At 49.0% G+C, this 18,412-nt stretch overlaps 2 protein-coding genes across 2 annotated transcripts; one reads left to right on the top strand and one right to left on the bottom strand.

Moving 5' to 3' along the window:
• Positions 1-8,147: 8,147 nt before the first annotated feature.
• ACTL7B (actin like 7B) lies at positions 8,148-10,842 on the bottom strand. Its single transcript, XM_074016879.1, has one exon. The coding sequence runs from the start codon at positions 9,483-9,485 to the stop codon at positions 8,238-8,240; it is 1,248 nt and encodes a 415-aa protein (XP_073872980.1). The 5' UTR covers positions 9,486-10,842; the 3' UTR covers positions 8,148-8,237.
• Positions 10,843-13,361: 2,519 nt separating this feature from the next.
• ACTL7A (actin like 7A) lies at positions 13,362-17,671 on the top strand. The gene has a single exon (XM_045373591.3). The coding sequence runs from the start codon at positions 16,241-16,243 to the stop codon at positions 17,546-17,548; it is 1,308 nt and encodes a 435-aa protein (XP_045229526.1). The 5' UTR covers positions 13,362-16,240; the 3' UTR covers positions 17,549-17,671.
• The last annotated feature ends 741 nt before the right edge of the window (positions 17,672-18,412 follow it).

The following is an 18,412-nucleotide window of genomic DNA, read 5'->3' as shown; positions in this document are numbered from 1 at the left end:
TTGCTCTGTTGCCCAGACTGAAGTGCAGTGGCACAATCAGAACTCACTGTTGCCTCAAATTCCTGGGCTCATGTGATCCTCCCACCACAGCCTCCCATGTAGCTAGGACTACAGGCATGCACAACCATGCCTGGCTAATTTTTTAATTTTTTTTTTTTAGAGATGGGGTCTATGTTGCCCAAGCTGATCTTAAATTCCTGGCCTCAAGCAATCCTCCTGCCTTGACCTCCCAAAGTGCTGGGGTTATAGGAATGAGCCACTGTGGCTGGCCCTGCTAGAAAAATTTGAATCCACTACAGTTTAACCATTTACCCATTGAAAGATATCTGAGTTGTGTCTAGTTTCTGGCTATTATGAACAAAGTCATTACAAACATTTGTGTACAGGTGTTGTGTGAAGATAGGTAAGTTTTCATTTCTCTGGGAAAAATGTGCAAGTGCCACTTGTAGCATAGTAGTTGCATGTTTCATTTTTAAAGAAATTGTCAAACTGTTTTCCACAATAACTGTACCATTTTACACTCCCACCAACAATTTATGAGTGACCCAGTCTCTCCTCATCTTCATCTTCACCAGCTTTGGTGGTTTCTTCTTTTTTTCCCATTCTGATAGATGGATAGTAAGGTCTCATCATGGTTTTAACTTGCATTTCCATGGCTAGTGATGTGGAACATTCTTTTCATGTGCTTATCTGCCAACTATATATCTTTTTCGGTTAAATGTCTGTCATGTCTTCTGCTCATTTTTTAAATTGGATTTTTTAAACTGTTAGTTTTGAGGGGGGTCTTTAAAAATTCTATATACTTGTCCTTTGCTGGCTATATTTAACATATATAGTTTGCAAGTATTTTCACTCAGTCTGTAGATTTTTTTTTTTAGCTTCTTTTTTTTTTTTTTTTAAGATGGAGTTTCACTCTTGTTGCCAAGGATAGAGTGAAATGGCCTGATCTCAGCTCACCGCAACCTCTGCCTCCCAGGTTCAAGCAATTCTCCTGCCTCAGCCTCCCGAGTACCTGGAATTACAGGCATGCGCCACCATGCCTGGCTAATTTTGTATTTTTAGTAGAGACGGAGTTTCTCCACGTTGGCCAGGCTGGTCTCGAACTCCCAACCTCAGGTGATCCGCCCTCTTTGGCCTCCCAAAGTGCTGGGATTACAGGCTTGAGCCACCGCACCCAGCCTTTGTAGATTGTCTTTTTTTTTAGCTTCATTTAAAAAACTTAATAGATTTTAGTATTAGTCCATTTTCATGCTGCTGATAAAGACATACCCAAGTGTGGGAAATTTACAAAGAAAGAGGTTTAATTGGACTTACAGTTTCATGTGGCTGGGGAAGGTCTCACAATCATGGCAGAGAGTGAAAGGCACTCCTTACATGGCAGTGGCAAGAGAGAATGAGGAAGAAGCAAAACCAGAAACCCATGATAAACCCATCAGATCTTGTGAGATTTATTCGCTATCACGAGAGTAGCATGGGAAAGACCAGCCCCCATGATTCAATTACCTCTCCCTGGGTCCCTCCCACAACACATGGGAATTCTGGGAGATAGAATTCAAGTTGAGATTTTGGTGGGTACAGAGCCAAACCATATCATTCCATCCCTGGCCCCTCCAAATCTCATGTCCTCACATTTCAAAACCAATCATGCCTTCCCAACAGTCCCCCAGAATCTCAACTCATTTCAGCATTAACCCTAAATTCCACAGTCCAAAGTCTCATCTGAGACAGGGCAAGTCCCTTCAACCTATGAGCCTATAAAATCAAAAGCAAGCTAGTTACTTCCTAGATATAATGGGGGTACAAGTATTGGGTAAATACAGCCGTTTCAAATGGAAAAAATTGGCCAAAACCAAGGGGTTACAGGGCCCATGCAAGTCTGAAATCCAGCAGGGCAGTCAAATTTTAAAACTCCAAAATGATCTCCTTTGACTCCAGGTCTCACATCCAGGTCATGCTGATGCAAGAGGTGGGTTCCCATGGTCTTGGGCAGCTCTGCCCCCATGGCTTTGCAGGGTACAGCCTCCCTCCCGGCTGCTTTCACAGGCTGGCATTGAGGGTCTTCAGCTTTTCCAGGTGCACAGTGCAAGCTGTCAGTGGATCTGGAGTCTGGAAGATGGTGGCCCTCTTCTCACAGCTCCACTAGGCAGTTCCCCAGTTGGGACTCTCTGTGGGGTTCTGACCCCACATTTCCTTTCCACACTGCCCTAGCAGTGGTTCTCCATGAGGGACCCACCCCTGCAGCAAACTTCTGCCTGGGCATCCAGGTATTTCCATACATCTTCTGAAATCTAGGCAGAGGTTCCCAAACCTCAATTCTTGACTTCTGTGTACTTGCAGACTCAACACCACGTGGTAGCTGCCAAGGCTTGGGGCTTCCACCCCCTGAAGCCACATCCTGAGCTGTATGTTGGCCCCTTTCAGCCACTGCTGGAGTGGCTGGGACACAGGGCACCAAGTCCCTAGGCTGTACACAGCATGGGGACCCTGGGCCCGGGCCATGAAACCACTTTTTCCTCCTGTGCCTATGGGCCTGTGATGGGAGTGGCTGCCAGGAAGTTCTCTGACATGGCCTGGAGACGTTTTCCCCATGGTCTGGGGGATTAACATTAGGCTCCTTGCTATTTATGCAAGTTTCTACAGCCAGGTTGAATTTCTTCCCAGAAAATGGGTTTTTCTTTATTATCGCATAGTCAGGCTGCAAATTTTCCAAACTTTTATGCAAACTTTTATGCTCTGCTTCCCTTATAAAACTGAATTCTGGCCGGGTGCAGTGGCTCACATCTGTAATCCCAGCACTTTGGGAGGCCGAGGCAGGTGGATCACGAGGTCAGGAGGTTGAGAACACCCTAGCCAATGTGGTGAAACCTTGTCTCTACTAAAATACAAAAATTAGCTGGGTGTGTTGGCATATGCCTGTAGTCCCAGCTCTTTGGGAGGCTGAGGCAGGAGAATCCTTGAACCCGGGAGGCGGAGGTTGCAGTGAGCTAAGATCATGCCACTGCACTCCAACCTGGGTGACAGAGCAAGACTCGGTCTCAAAACAACAACAACAACAAAAATAAACAAACAAAAAAAGCAACAACAACAACAACAAAAACTGAATGCCTTTAATAGCATCCACGTTAGCTCTTGAATACTTTGCTGCTTAGAAATTTCTTTCACCAGATATCCTAAATCATCTCTCAAGTTCAAAGTTTCACAAATCTCTAGGGCAGGGGCAAAATGCCACCAGTCTCTTTGCTAAAACATAACAAGAGTCACCTTTGCTCCAGTTCCCAATAAGTTCCTCACCTCCATCTGAGACCAAAATGCTATCAGCATTTTAGGCAAAGCCATTCAACAAGTCTCTAGGGAGTTCCAAACTTTCCCACATTTTCCTGTCTTCTTCTGAGCCCTCCAAAGTGTTCCAATCTCTTTCTGTTACTGAGTTCCGAAGTTGCTTCCACATTTTCGGGTATCTTTTCAGCAATTTACTGTATTAGTCCGTTTTCATGCTGCTGATAAAGACATACCTGAGACTGGACAATTTACATAAGAAAGAGGTTTAATTGGACTTACAGTTCCACGTGGCTGGGATTACAAGTGTGAGCCACTGTGCCCAGGCTATAAAGTTAATTTCTTAAAAAGACCTTGGGGCCAGGCGCGGTGGCCCATGCCTATAATCCCAGCACTTTTGGAGGCCATGGCTGGGCAGATCACCTGAGGTCAGGAGTTCGAGACCAGCCTGGCCAATATGGTGAAACCCCATCTCTTCTAAAAATACTAAAATTAGCTGGGTGTGGTAGCAGGTGCCTGTAATCCCAGTTACTCAGGAGGCTGAGGCAGGAGAATTGTTTGAACCCGGGAGGTGGAGGTTGCATGAGCTGAGACTGTATCATTTCACTCCAACCTGGGCAACAAGAGCAAAACTCCATCTCAAAAAAACAAAACAAAAACAAAAAACAAAAAAGACCTTGGGCAAATAACTCTTAGGGCAAACTTGGTAACAAACATTTTGGGGAGAGAGATCAGACTGCCTGGACAGTGAGGAAAACAGGATCTTGACATGTGGAAGTGGTAGGACTTCACCACTTGATGTCACTCTAATGCTTATGTCTGTGGAAGGTTCCAGCAAGACAAGTCTCTTCTTTGCTAAAAGATTGGCATTTTTAACTTTGAAACCTCAGGATAATGACTATGAAATTATATCAAATTTGTTGTGCATGATTTGAAAGCAATTTTTATATGTAAATTTTTCTTCTTGGAAAAGAGATTGATAATTTTCAGAAAGGTAAGTGACAAGGGCAAAAAGGCATTGTGGAATCTCAAAACTTTGATTTAGCACAAGACTTTGGTTTATCAGATAGGTGACCTTGCACAAGACTCCTAACCTCTCCAGCCCTCAGTGTCCTCACCTGTAAAATGGGGGGAAATACTGTAATGTCCATCTCACAGACTGGGAATAAATGAGTTCATTTGGCATGTACTAAGCACCAACTCTGTGCCATACTCTGCACCAGACTCTGAGAAAACTAAAATGAGGGAAACACAGTTCCTGCCCTCAAGAAGCTCTGAGTCTAACCTTAGGGACAAATATCTAAGAAGTGAATATATAAGATAATGGTCAACAGACACTCTTTGGTCTCTGCCCTTCAGTGTAGTATGTTATCTGATATCCTCTGGTACCTTGATAAAAACTCTTCTTATGTAGTTTTTTCATAAGGAAAAAATGAATTGTTGGTCTTAATATTTCAATTAAAAGAGGCCTCCCTAACCCCAGTCTCTTCTCCATGCAAACCTGCTCCAGAGGAATGCTGTTGTTGAGAAGGAAATTGACGCAGCTAGAATGCTCTCCATTGCAGGTAACAGACACACAACCCTAAAGGACATGAATGATGAAGTTGAATGCATGGCTCACAGAACTGAAATACCTGGGAGTGGGTTCAAACTCTAGGCATGGTTTGATTCAGAGGTTCACTTTGTCCCCAGGGCACCAGCTTTGTTTCTCTGAGCTCCACAATCCTTGGTGGGTCAGTTCCAAGCTGGCTTCTTTCCTAGTAACAAATGCCACAGCAGTGCTAGGACACACCCTTCAACTTCACATCAAGCTTCCAAGTAAAAAGCATAGGATTCACTCTCCAGGACTCACTCTACTGAGATCGCATGTTCACCCAGAACCAATCATTATGACCTAAGAGATGGATGTTCTGATTGGCTGAGCCTAAATCACATGTTCTGCCCTGGTGCTGGAAAGGAAGTCAGTCCTGGGTCACATCCGATGCCCATGCAGAAACCAGGAGTTATGGAAAGGGATAAGAGGAAAGTTGGAGGCATCAAATATTCCACCTCGGGAATATGAGCTAGTTCCAAGTGTGATTTCTGGTCTGGAGAAGGGACAAGCGGGTGGAGGTGGGGCTCCTGGTGTGTTCTTCATAAGCTTCCCTCCTCCTTTTCCTATACCAGCACCATCTTTAGAGAGAGAATTCAACTTGTTTCTTCCTAAGAAACATACCTGTAGAGGTGACCAGTGTGCTCACCCCTCTCTGTGAACATGGAAAGCCTCAATTCTTCAGATAGAGACCACGGGCACCACCCCTCCTCAGCCCATTCCCACTCTCCCACACTACACTCCTATGTCTTTGCTGCCTGGAATTTCCAAGTTGCAAATTCCTGCCCATTCTGCAGGACAGGAAATTCCTACCCTTGTTTCTTTCCTTGGTTCCCACCTCCACTCTCTTTCTTCCAGAATCAGGTAGAAATGTCTAGTCCCTGTAGTTCCCCTACCATCCTCTTCATTTGCACTGAGCTTGTGCATTTATATTCTCTACTATGACTCCATGGACTCTGAGAAGGGAGGGGAGATAAACACACCGGGTCAGGGGGTCATCTTAAGCTAGAAGTCACTGACCCGTGTTTTTCCACCAAAAATAAATCTCCTGCTGAATCCTCTGGTTAGCTTAAATAGGTTCATGTCAGGGATCTAGCAATTTACTTACTGTTTTTACAACCCCTGCCACATGAGGGATGCTTTCAAGGAGATGACCAGGTAGTGAAGGGACTGAAGCTGTGACTAGAGGCAGGAGAAGGTGCTGAGGATGTGTGGGAGTGGGGTTCACATGTAGCACTTACTGCTTGTGTGATTTGGGGTACATCACTTTCCCTCTATAAGCCTCAGCTTCCCTCTCTGTATTTCATCAGGCTTTTTACGATCACTTGGGTTGCAAGCAACAGAAACTAATGCTAAGGAAGAAGTTGTGTTGAAGCCACAAATATATATGAAGACATCAGTGTGGCAGGGACGTTGGCAACCTGGAAAACGCAGCCCCACAGAAAAAAATTCACATTTAAGAAAACACTTGTACACTGTGACGGCCAAACAAAACGTCTATTGGCCACCTTCAGCCTCCAGGCTTCCAGTCTGCAACATCCCTCTACAGGAAAGAGCCCAGGTTCCATGCCTGCTGCCAAGGCCCTGCTTGACCAGGGGTATTCAAACTCCAGGCTAGATGCCCAATTCTGGACAATGGGGAAGGACTAAAGAGCAGGGCCTTAAGTGATAATGACTGTGTCTGGTTCTTGCCCAAGTCTGCAGCCCCCAGCACTGGGTCCAGGACAGAGGCAGCCTCATGGGGTGCCCCAAATCAGGACCCTTTGCTTAAGGTAAGAGATGACTCAGCGATATTTAAGTCTCAGCCCATCCCAGACTATGCAGCTCATGGATGTCTGATCCCATAGATGGCACCAACTGGGTCGTGAACTCCATTGGAAGGTGAGGGTAGGGAAGGGAGCAGGAACCCACTCTTCTAAGTAGGCAGTTAGTCACCAGCTGAAATCTCACAAGCCTCCACAGCCTCTCCCTCAGCCCCAAAGCCAGTAAGTGGCCACCATGCCCAGCAACTTCTCCATTTACAGCATTCCAATGCATCACCACTACCTTCTCGCCACCATGAACACTTAGCTCAGACCTTCCCTCCCTATCAATGTGGTCCATTAGCTGTGTGTGATTGTCAAGGGTAGAGACTCTTCTGGTCATTTCTCAGTCCCCAGCACTGGGCCTAGCCCACAGTAGATGCATGGTAAGTGCTTTGGGTTGCTGACTAACCATTAAGAACCATGTTCACCCTTCTGGGAATAATCTTGATGTGGATCAGGAGACCTGGGCTCGACCACTGGCATTAGGCTGGCCCTCTCCTCTCTGGTCCTCAGTTTCCCCATCTCTTTTTGTTTTTCTATTTTTGGACATGGAATCTTGCTCTGTCACTCAGGCTGTAGTGCAATGACGTGATCTCAGTTCACTGCAACCTCTACCTCCTGGGGTCAAGTGATTCTCCTACCTCAGCCTCCTGGGGAAGCTGGAATTACAGGTACCCACCACCATGACCAGCTGATTTTTCTATTTTTAGTAGAGATAGGGTTTCATCATGTTAGCCAGGCTGGTCTTGAACTCCTGACGTTAGGTGATCCACCTGCCTCAGCTCCCCAGAGTGCTGGGATTACAGGTGTGAGCCACCACACCCAGCCCAGTTTCCCCATTTCTATAGCAGGGAGAGTACCTGATTTCTAAAGGACCTTCTGGTTCCCCTGACATCCTCTGCAATCAGCAGCTCTGCTTTGTAACTCTGGAAAAATAGCTCCAATTTTGGTTGCGGTTGAAAGGGGTACACCCACAGATGGGTAGAAATGGCGCTTCACACTCAGGAGATGCACTGGCACAGTCTTAGGCTCCCACATTGAGGGTGGCAGGCACTAGAGGGAGGTTAGGGAACCTGGAGTGATCAAGCAGTGTTAAGGTTGGGAGTACTTGTGAGCAGCAGAAACAAGAGACTGGAGTCGGACACCCAGCTGTGCGTCTCCTCCAACCTACTGCTAGGTGACCCAAGCTAGTCCCTTCATCAGAGCCAACCCCCTTAGTTGAGCGAGCGATGAGGCATGTCTGTTGGATCAGGTTTTGAACCTGGAGGTGCTAACAAAACAGGAGGCCACTTTCCAGGCCCTGAGATGATGTCACCATCATGAGGCAGGCAGAGGGGGTGGGACCAGTATGGTAGCCCCTTCCTTACAGCCCACACCTCCAGTGCAAAAGGTGCTGCCACTTCTAAGCCCGACTCCCCCCAACCCTCTGCTATCAGATTGAAGCAAGAAACCCAGACTAGACAAGAGTCATTTCAGAGTAAAGCTTTATGTGAAATTCTGTAAATGTGTACAGAGTGGCCTGCGGCCACCTGTGCTGGGGGCCTTGTCTGTGGAGATGCCCAGGCTCAGCACTTGCTGTAGATGGCCATGCTGCCCCGCTCCTGAAACTCTTCCTTGCTGACCCAGAGCTGTTGGAAGGCCTGCAGGGAGGCCAGGATGGAGCCGCCGGTCCACACGGAGGTCTTCCTCTCAGGAGCTGCAGCCACCGCAGGGCTGTCCCCGGGGCAGAGGAGGCTCAGCTCCCTCTGGAAGCGCTCGGGGAAACCATCCAACATGGTGCAGCCGCCACACAGCAGCACGTTGGCGGCCATCTCCTCCTTGAAGCCCGTGTCCTGGCAGCGGCCCAGGCAGGCAGCCGTGAGCTCCGGGAGGCCCGGCTGGGTGCTGCCCGCCAGGGAGGGCTGGAAGAGCATCTCAGAGCAGCGGAAGCGCTCCTGGCCAATGGTGATGAGCTTGCCGTCCGGGAGCTCGTAGTCCACGCGCAGCTCCTCCGGGACCAGGCCGAGCTCCTCCTCGGGCAGGAAGGCCGCATAGCAGCACTTCTTCTTGATGTGCTCTATGATGTGCAGGTGGTCGTCTGTGAATGCGTGGCCCGCCTCATTGAGCAGCTGCATCAGGTAGTTGGTGAGGTCACCCCCAGCATAGTCGGCGCGGCTGGTCAGGCCCGGCAGCACGTCGCCCTCGGAGATGGGCACCACGTGCGAGACGCCGTGCCCGCTCTCCACCACCAGCCCCGAGGTCTTGCCGTACGAGTAGATGGACAGCAACGACTGGGACGTCACGTGCATAGCGGGGATGCCGAAGGTCTCGAACATGAGCTCTGCGTACTTCTCCCGGTTGCTGCTGGGGCTGAGCGGAGGGTCGGAGACCAGCACAGCGTGCTCCTCGGGCAGGATCTTCATGGCCGTGCGGAAGATGTACTCCCAGATGTCCTGCACGCAGTCCCAGTCCACCACGATGCCGTGCTTCAGCGGGTTCACCAGCTTGAGAGGTGTCTCCGTGTTGAGCAGCTCATGGCCCACCAGGGTCCCCTTGCGGGTGTCGCCAGCGTCGGCCGCCTCGGGGCAGCGTTTTCCCACGGTGGAGGAGATGAAGTAGGTGGGCCTCGGCTCTCCCGCGTAGCCGCACTTGCAGTACTGAGAGCCCAGGTCGATGACAACCGCCTTGATCTTGCGCACCTTCCTGGGCTTCATCTTGAGCTGAGTGGCCGCACCTGTGTCCCGGAGGCCGGCGTCAGAGCCTGGCCGTGTTCCTGCCTCTCCAGGGTCACCCTGAGCCGTGCCCAGGGCCATGGGGCTGTTCCTTGTCGCCATCTGCCTCTCTTGCTCCCCTTCTCACATCCACAGCCTAGAGCTCCCTGGGGAGAAATGAGACACCCCCCCCCACCCACCCCCAGTAGTGCCATGGCAACCACCTGGGATTGTGATGTCACTCAGGGCTGGTCCATTCAGGCAGCGGGGGGAGGGCTTGGCTTTGGCCGACTCTTGGTGTGTCACCCCCATCTCTGTAACTCAAGTTTGCTCCAGGACAGAGCACGTGTTGGGAGTTTTAGAAATCCAAGCACACTGGGGTCTCAGAGGTTTCTGCTCAACCCCCTTGCATTTCCATGCCTAACCTGCTCACTGCTGGACACCTTTCCTCTTCTGCCTCTTGGTGGAGAAGGCCTAAGTATTTGAGTCCCTCCAGTAAGGCAGGCACTGCACTAGGTACTTCACTTGTGTTGTTCTGCAGGTAGGCAGAGCTGAGGAAATGAGGCTCCGAATTCTAAGGACTTGCCCAAGAGCAAACAGCACTTGGGGTGTTTGTACCTTAACCCAAATTCATCAAACTCCAATGCACTAGGCCCCCTTGACCGCCCCAAGAGTTCTTTCCTCCCTTCATTCAACATTTACTGGAGTATGTAGTAGGTCCCGCCCAGTGCAGCCTGCCAGTGATAGATGATAAAAACCCAGGCCACCAGCAGTGCCCAGTCTAGACAAGAAAATGGAATGGGTGCCGGCGGGTTTGCAGGAAGAAGTCTACTTGGAGAACTCATTTGAGACCGGCAGTCAGAAGGTGCTCTAGAGAGGGGGTGATGCTTAAGTTGAATCCTGGAAGAGGTGTAGGTATTTGTCAAGTAGTTAAAAGGAGGGGAAGACATCCCAGGCAGAGAGTACAGCTTGAGCAAAGGCTCAGATGGAGGCACAGTGAAGAACTTCCCGCAGTGAAAGTGTTTGGAAAAACAGATGAAGCTAGAGAAGTCACAGAGCCAAATAGAGAGGGCATCAAATACCAGGAGTAGGTTTAGACTAAATTGAGGAGAGCCAGGGAATCTATGAAGACTTTAAGCAGGGGAATGATCAGATTTGCTCTCTAGAAAAATGTTAGAAAGGGCCAGGCGCAGTGGCTCACGCCTGTAATTCTACCAGCACTTTGGGAGGCCAAGGCGGGTGGATCACGAGGTCAGGAGTTCAAGACCAGCCTGGCCAAGATGGTGAAACCCCATCTCTACTAAAAATACAAAAATTAGCCAGGCCTGGTGGCGGGTACCTGTAATCCCAGCTACTTGGGAGGCTGAGGCAGAGAATTGCTTGAACCCAGGAGGCAGAGGTTGCAGTGAGTTGAGATCGCACCACTGCACTCCAGCCTAGGACAAAGACTCCATCTCAAAAAAAAAAAAAAAAAAAAAAAAAGAAAAAGAAAAAGAAAAATGTTAGAAAGATTGGCATTTGGCTGTTATGTAGAGAATGGATGGGAGGAGCAAGACTAGAAGCTGAGACCTGAAACAAGGCCACTGGAGAAATTCCGATAAGACTTGAAGGTGGCCTGACCTAGGGCTGTGAGAGTGTGGAAGCGAGGAAGAGCCTGGTTCTACAGAAATTTAGAAAGTAGAATAGAATCCAATCTGTTGTTTCCCCAACCATCCCTCACTTTAATCCAAGCTCTTACTCTGGCATTTGAGGCCTTCCCTCATGGGCTCCTGTGATGTGGGATGTGGGGCAGAGGGAAGGATGAATCCCTTACCTGGACCCGAGCAAAGAAAGATGGCTTGTCATCTAGAAAGGACCAATTCACTAGAGTGCCAGAGGGACCTGCAACTTAAGCTGCCCCTTCCCACTCCAAAATCAAAAAGGCAGATTAGGGCTTTGGTGGTGAAGAGTCAAGAAAAAAAGGGGAAGAGCAACTGGGCCTGAGGAAGTTTTCTGGGAGAATTAAGACAAGCAGAGGTGCCTCAGGAATTGATTAGGCAACATGCATGGGAGAAAAAGAGTTAAGAAATACTGCCATGGAGCATGTAAGAATGCTAATGAGGAACGTGTGGGGATTTTTGTTTCCTGAATTTTTGTTGGTTTGTTTTTGAGACAGAGTTTCGCTCTTTCGCCCAGGCTGGGGCGCAGTGGTGCAATCTCGGCTCACTGCAACCTCCACCTTCCAGTTTCAAGGGATTTCCTGCCTCAGCCTCCCGAGCAGCTGGGATTACAGGCGCCTGCTACCATGCCTGGCTAATTTTTGTATTTTTAGTACAGACGGGGTTTCACCATGTTGGCCAGGCTGGTATTGAACTCTTGATTTCATGATCCACCCGCCTCGGCCTCCCAAAGTGCTGGGATTACAGGTGTGAGCCACCACACCCAGCCTGCTGAATTGTTTCTTGGAACATGGCAGCATTCAACTATATTATTTGGGTAACAACTTTCTAAGGGTTACAATTATGAACATCATGACCCAGAAATGCCCTGTGGTGGGATCATGAAATCACAGAAGCTCAGGATTGGACCCTTCAGTTTCCTCTAGAACATCCCATCCAGCAGTCTGACATGGACAGCTTACCCCGTTTTGGCCAGCCATGAGTGATAAATGTTTTGTCACACTGGATTGGCATGTGTACCTCTCTGAAGCCATTAATTGGTCTTGCGTCTACTCTTGAAGTTCTACAGAGCAAGCAAATTCTTCCACGACAACTCTTAGGCTATTTAAAGGCAGTGCTCATGGACTGCCAGAGACTACTTTTTATCCACTCCTTACGGAAAGACAGTACAGAGCAGAGGGAAGATCAAGGAACTGGAATCCAGAGACCTGGGTTCAAACACAGATTTATTATTTATAATCTGTATGACTTTGTATAAACTACTTGAAATGTCGTTTGAATGTGATTACCATATTGCTATGTCCCCTCACCAATTTGACCCATATCCATGGCCTCCAGGTTTCTGCCTTGAGCTGCTAAGTGGATGGTGGCACCACAAACAAACACATGGAATGCAGGGGGAGGAAGGGAAGGCATGTGCGGGGAGAGAATGAGCTCCAACTAGGGCATGCTGACTTAGAGATGCCCAAAGGCCACTAGGCTGTGGGACACTGGGCTGGAGCACGTGGAAGGGGAAGCATTCGGATCCAGATTTGCCTGCTCAGTAGCTCATCTCCCCCTGAAGACAGCTCCTCTCCCTTCCACCTCAGGGAAATGGGCACAGTCTTGGGACCTGAGTGTCCACACTGGGGTCTGAGCTGTGAGAAAGCAGCTCAAAGTGCCTGTTTGGCAAGGATCTTCTTTGTTGAGAGCTCCTGACTCAGGGGTTCTCCAGCATATTCAAGAGTTGGAAAGGCTGTGGTGGACTCCAGTAATTTTTAAGAAAAACTACAGGTGATTCATGAGAAGAAATGTCACACCAGATTTTCATTTTTTCCCTCCTATAGCTGCTAAACTTCCAGGGGCCTGGCTCACCTCTCCTCCAAAGGTCAAGGGCGGGTAGTGTCTCAAAAATTGAAGCCAGGAGCCAGGATGCACCTCAGGGATAAGTGTGTTCTTTAATCTCATCTTTCCATGTTCTCTCCCTCCACTATAGAAGAGAACCCCAGGGTTGGCCAGGCGCGGTGGCTCACACCTGTAATCGCAGCACTTTGGGAGGCCGAGGCGGGCAGATCACAAGGTCAGGAGATCGAGACCATCCTGGCTAACACGGTGAAACCCCGTCTCTACTAAAAATATAAAAAATTAGCCAGGCGTGGTGGTGGGCGCCTGTAGTCCCAGCTACTCGGGAGGCTGAGGCAGGAGAATGGCATGAACCCAGGAGGCGGAGCTTGCAGTGAGCCAAGACCCCATCACTGCACTCCAGTCTGGGCAACAGAGCGAGACTCTGTCTCAAAAAAAAAAAAAAAAAAAAAAAAGACCCCAGGGTTGCTTTCAAAAAGGAGTCATCCCATGGTTTTTTTGGTTTTTTTGGTCTTGAGCCAGAGGACTAAAAGTATGTGTGATCCCATTAGAAAATATGGCCCAACATATTTTGAGCAATATAGGGTGCCTCTCCCTAGAGGGACCTCACTAGGGACCCCAGGGAGCCCACACAGACCTTAGCTGATGACAGTTGTGGGGGGCTGTGTGCTAGGCAGTAGAGGTTTGGAGCACGGTGTCAACAGTCTCTGCATTCTTCCATCATTACCGCTAACCGTGTGCTGACCCACAGAGGGAGAGAAGAGGCACAGAGAGTAACAGGAAGCTTAGGGGGAACAGGGTTTTGATTGGGGGTACCCAACATGTGAAACTGAGAGGTGAAGAAAAGGAGGGCAAGTGTTTCGTTGGCTTTTGCTCAGAGAATGTGAGGGGAATCCCTATGCTCAAGGACCTTACAGACTAGACAGAATAACTGCCTTACACTAAGGCATCACCTCTTCCACACACAAATGCAGAAAGGGCAATGACAGATGATAGATGGGCAAGCCTGGGCAGCCCAGGAAGAGCAAACGAGTCAGAGCATGTCAGGCTTGGAGTGTATTAGTGAAGAGGGAGGCACAGGACAGGTGAAAGGGTCCTCCAAAGGTGTCCACATCTTAATCCCTGGGACCTGTGAGTATATTAACTTTCATGCCAAAAGGGATTCCGTGGATGGGAGTAAATGAAGGAATCTGAGATGGGGAGAGTATTTTGGATGGCCTGGGTGGGGCCAATGTAATCACAAGGGTCCTTATATGGGGGATACAGGAGGGCCAAGGGCAGAGAAACAGATGTGACAATGATAGCTGTAGTCTGAGACTCTAAGTCTTTTAAGATGGAGGAAGGGACATGAGCCAAGGAACACAGGTGGCCTCTAGGAGCTGGAGAAGGCAAGAAGAAGTACTGTCTCCTACACCTCCAGAAGGAATACAGCCCTAAAAGAACCTTAATTGTAGTCCACTAAGAAGAATTACGAACTTCCGACCTCCAAAACAGTAAGATAATAACTGTGAGTTGCTTTAAGCCACTACATCCACGGTAATTTGTTACAGCAGAAACAGGAAGCTAATACAGGCTCTTCTAGGAGTCCAGATTAGTGAAAAGGTACCAAGCAGCTATAGATTTCTCAAAATTCAAGTAGGGTTTGGGGAGAAAAAAAATGGAGGGTTTTAAATTACATATGCCTTTGGTTACCATATACAGAACTTTTGAAATAAAGTCAAACAATCTGAGTTGTCCATGCAAATCCCTGAACAGCAGAGGCAATTAAACTGTTTTTCAGGCAGCCAGGTATCGAAAGTACTTTCCTATTTTTCCTTCAAAATTCCATGCCATGATCTCACCCACTAACCAATGAAGCAAGAAACTGAGATTTTGTCCCTGGGATGACACCTTGCTGCCCCCATCAGATAGTCACAAACCTCATGAGACTGGACTTGGTCCTTTTCTTCTCTCATACCCCAAAGGAACTGAAAGAAGGACCCATAGCCTCTCTAAAGGAGAAAGCCCATTATTGTGGTGACTGCCTTTTATGAAGGGCTGGGATCAGGTTCAAGGTATGGCATCACATAAGGCTGGATTCTGCCCTGAGTGTGGCAGGCATCCACACCAATGTGTCCAGCTTCAGAAATGGCATGCAAGATGGTGGCCAAGCAGCCCAAAAGATGCATACTAGGTCCCATCAAGCTGTGTCCCAGCACATCCTGGGGAGGAAGCCACAGTCGGGAGAGCTTGGCTACTCCTGGTTGGATATCCTTGGATGAGCTACGCACCTACAAGCCTCAGTGTTGTCAGTGGGATTTTTTAGGGTCTAATTTCACTGCCTAGCCAATGACCCTGATGAAGGCACAGTAAGTGTACAAATGTATATCCAAAAATAATTCCTCTTAAGGTTGTTCTAAGTGTCACCCTTAGTGCCCTTGACATAGTCACCATAGCAGCAAAGGATCCCGCTAACATCTAAATCAGATGGTGTCGGTGCTCTGCACCAAATCCTCTAGTGCTTTCTGACCTTAGGCATGATCCTCGCATTGGCCTATGAGGCCTACTGTGAGCTGCTCGCCTTCCCCCACCCCATCTCATCTAATTTTCCTTACTCCTTCCATGCCAGCCACATTTGTCTTCCTGTTCCTCCTCTAACTCAAGAGGTCAGCAAACTTTTTAAGGGCCGGTCAATACTTACTTTCATTCAGCTTTTTGGGCAACACAGTCTTCAAAGCCGTGACTCAGCTCTACTGCTGTGCTGCAAAGGCAGCCATGGACGATACAAACATGAATGAGCACGGCTGTATTCCAATCCAACAAGCTGGGGACTGGACTGGACTGCAGCCTGCTGACCCCTGATCTAACTCTTCACACATCTGCCTCCAGTCCCCCGCACCTGCTGTTCCCCTGACAAACACGTGGCTCTCTCCCTCACCTCCTGCAGGTCCTTCATTCAGATGTCACCCTCTCAGGAAGCTCTGCCAAGGCCACCCTAGCACTGCCACCCTGCTTTTGCTCTTAATGCTCATTTTGGTTATTGTCTGTCACCCCCACCCCCCACCAACTAGAATAAGGGATTTTGTCTGGTTTTTTTTCACCACTGAATTCCCAGCTGCCTTGTATATAGCAGACACTCAAGAAATATTAATTAATTGAATAAATCAGTCTTGTTACAAAATTTAGGAAAAGGGGAGCCATTTCAAAAACAATATCCCAAATGTACCCTAACACAGGATAAGGGTTTGCAATATCTAGAAAGCCCAGGTCACCAGATTACATCATAATTAGTGATGTCATTGTTGGGAAAATTCTCAGGGTATCCTCTGATGTAGGCCTTTCAGGCCTTGAATCCAGTGGGATTGAGAACTTTCTAAGAGTGGTGCGGCTCTTGACAACATGTGGGCTCCACCGGCAGCAATCATGGGGGATGGGCCCGCCAAGAAGGTGGGTAACCAGGCCCCCCTGCAGACACAGGCCCTCCAGACTGCCTCTTTAAGGGATGGTCCGGCAAAGCGGGCCGTGTGGGTCCGCCGCAGGAGTTCAGAGCCACAGGAACCTACTGAATCAAAGGCAGCCAAGGAGAGGCCCAAGCAGGAGGTGACCAAAGCAGTGGTCGTGGACCTGGGCACTGGCTACTGTAAATGTGGCTTTGCCGGCCTGCCAAGACCCACCCACAAGATCTCAACAATGGTGGGCAAGCCCTACATGGAGACCGCCAAGACTGGGGATAATCGCAAGGAGACATTCGTGGGACAGGAACTCAACAACACAAACGTTCATCTCAAGCTGGTTAACCCTCTGCGACATGGCATCATCGTGGACTGGGACACAGTGCAGGATATCTGGGAATATCTCTTCCGACAAGAGATGAAGATCGCGCCGGAGGAGCATGCGGTCTTGGTTTCAGACCCACCGCTGAGCCCACACACCAACAGAGAGAAATATGCTGAAATGCTGTTTGAAGCCTTCAACACTCCTGCGATGCACATCGCCTACCAGTCGCGCCTGTCCATGTACTCCTATGGAAGGACCTCCGGCCTGGTGGTGGAGGTTGGCCATGGCGTGTCCTACGTGGTCCCCATCTACGAGGGTTATCCTTTGCCCAGCATCACCGGAAGGCTGGACTATGCAGGCTCTGACCTGACAGCCTACCTGCTAGGCCTGCTGAACAGTGCGGGAAACGAATTCACCCAGGACCAGATGGGCATCGTGGAGGACATCAAGAAGAAATGCTGCTTTGTGGCCCTGGATCCCACTGAGGAGAAGAAAGTCCCTCTCAGTGAGCATACGATCCGCTACGTGCTGCCGGATGGGAAGGAGATTCAGCTGTGCCAGGAACGGTTCCTCTGCTCAGAGATGTTCTTCAAGCCGTCTCTCATCAAGTCCATGCAGCTGGGCCTCCACACCCAGACCGTGTCCTGCCTTAACAAGTGTGACATCGCCCTCAAACGGGACCTCATGGGGAACATCCTGCTCTGCGGGGGCAGCACGATGCTCAGTGGCTTCCCCAACCGTCTGCAGAAGGAGCTAAGCAGCATGTGTCCCAATGACACCCCGCAGGTAAACGTGCTGCCTGAGAGAGACAGTGCCGTGTGGACCGGTGGCTCCATCCTGGCCTCACTTCAGGGTTTCCAACCACTGTGGGTCCACCGCTTTGAGTACGAGGAACACGGGCCTTTCTTCCTCTACAGAAGGTGCTTCTGAACGGCGATGAGGACGGCCGCTGCACTGGCAGTGCGTACCCTCGGCGGGGTGAGCGCACTCCTACACACAGGGGTGGAGCCGGTGCTTATTCCTGTAGCATTAAACACCCCTCATATGCCCCTCCTCGGTGTGTTTCTCTACTTCCTGACTTCATGAGAACAATTTCACACATGCGGCATCTGCCTTAAAATATACATTTCCTAAAACAAAAGCAGGAGTAGGGGGAGGATGAACGAAAAAGGACATGCATTGTATGTGGATTGCTTAAACATTCACTTGCTCTAAAATTATGCTGTCCCTTATTTTGTGCATTCCCCACTTTAGGAACTACTTTATGGTTAAACTCTGCGTGGAGGGGGGAGTGCAATGAAGATTAGACGGTAAATGCTGTTGGGGCATATAAGCAGTTCCCTTTCCATCAATGCCAGTAGGAAGCATGCTGTAACAGTGCAACCTCCCACAAAGCATCAGTGTCCATTTCACACTTCATCAGCAACCCGGACGGACTGGAAAGAGCTGGCAAAGCTGTCTGAGCCCTGCTTTAACAGGAGTTTCTTTTAGTTTCAACAGTCATTTATTGAGACATATCTCAATACCAGTTCTTACTAAGCCATCACGGCGACTGGCTGCTGAAGCCTAGCATATTACAAGCAAGGCATATGTATGTGCCTTAAAGGGCAACTCTTCAGAGAACAAGTGCCATACAGATTTCCCTTTTTAAAAACCGAAGTAAGATTGATCTTGGGCTATCAGCAGAGAGGTTAGGGATTGAAGCTACAGTCATTCTCTAGACACTTCAAGTAGTAGCTGACCATCTCCCAGCAGACTGGATTCTCCATCAGCCTAAAACACACACAGTTGGAG

This window comes from Macaca fascicularis, chromosome 15 (genome assembly GCF_037993035.2).
Source record: "Macaca fascicularis isolate 582-1 chromosome 15, T2T-MFA8v1.1".
NCBI lineage: Eukaryota > Metazoa > Chordata > Mammalia > Primates > Cercopithecidae > Macaca > Macaca fascicularis.
This window is presented reverse-complemented; position numbering and strand designations above follow the sequence as displayed.

Bases quoted from the DNA above. Each gene is read 5' to 3' on its own strand.
- ACTL7A (XM_045373591.3), top strand. From the start codon at position 16,241: ATGTGGGCTCCACCGGCAGCAATCATGGGGGATGGGCCCGCCAAGAAG.
- ACTL7B (XM_074016879.1), bottom strand. From the start codon at position 9,485: ATGGCGACAAGGAACAGCCCCATGGCCCTGGGCACGGCTCAGGGTGAC.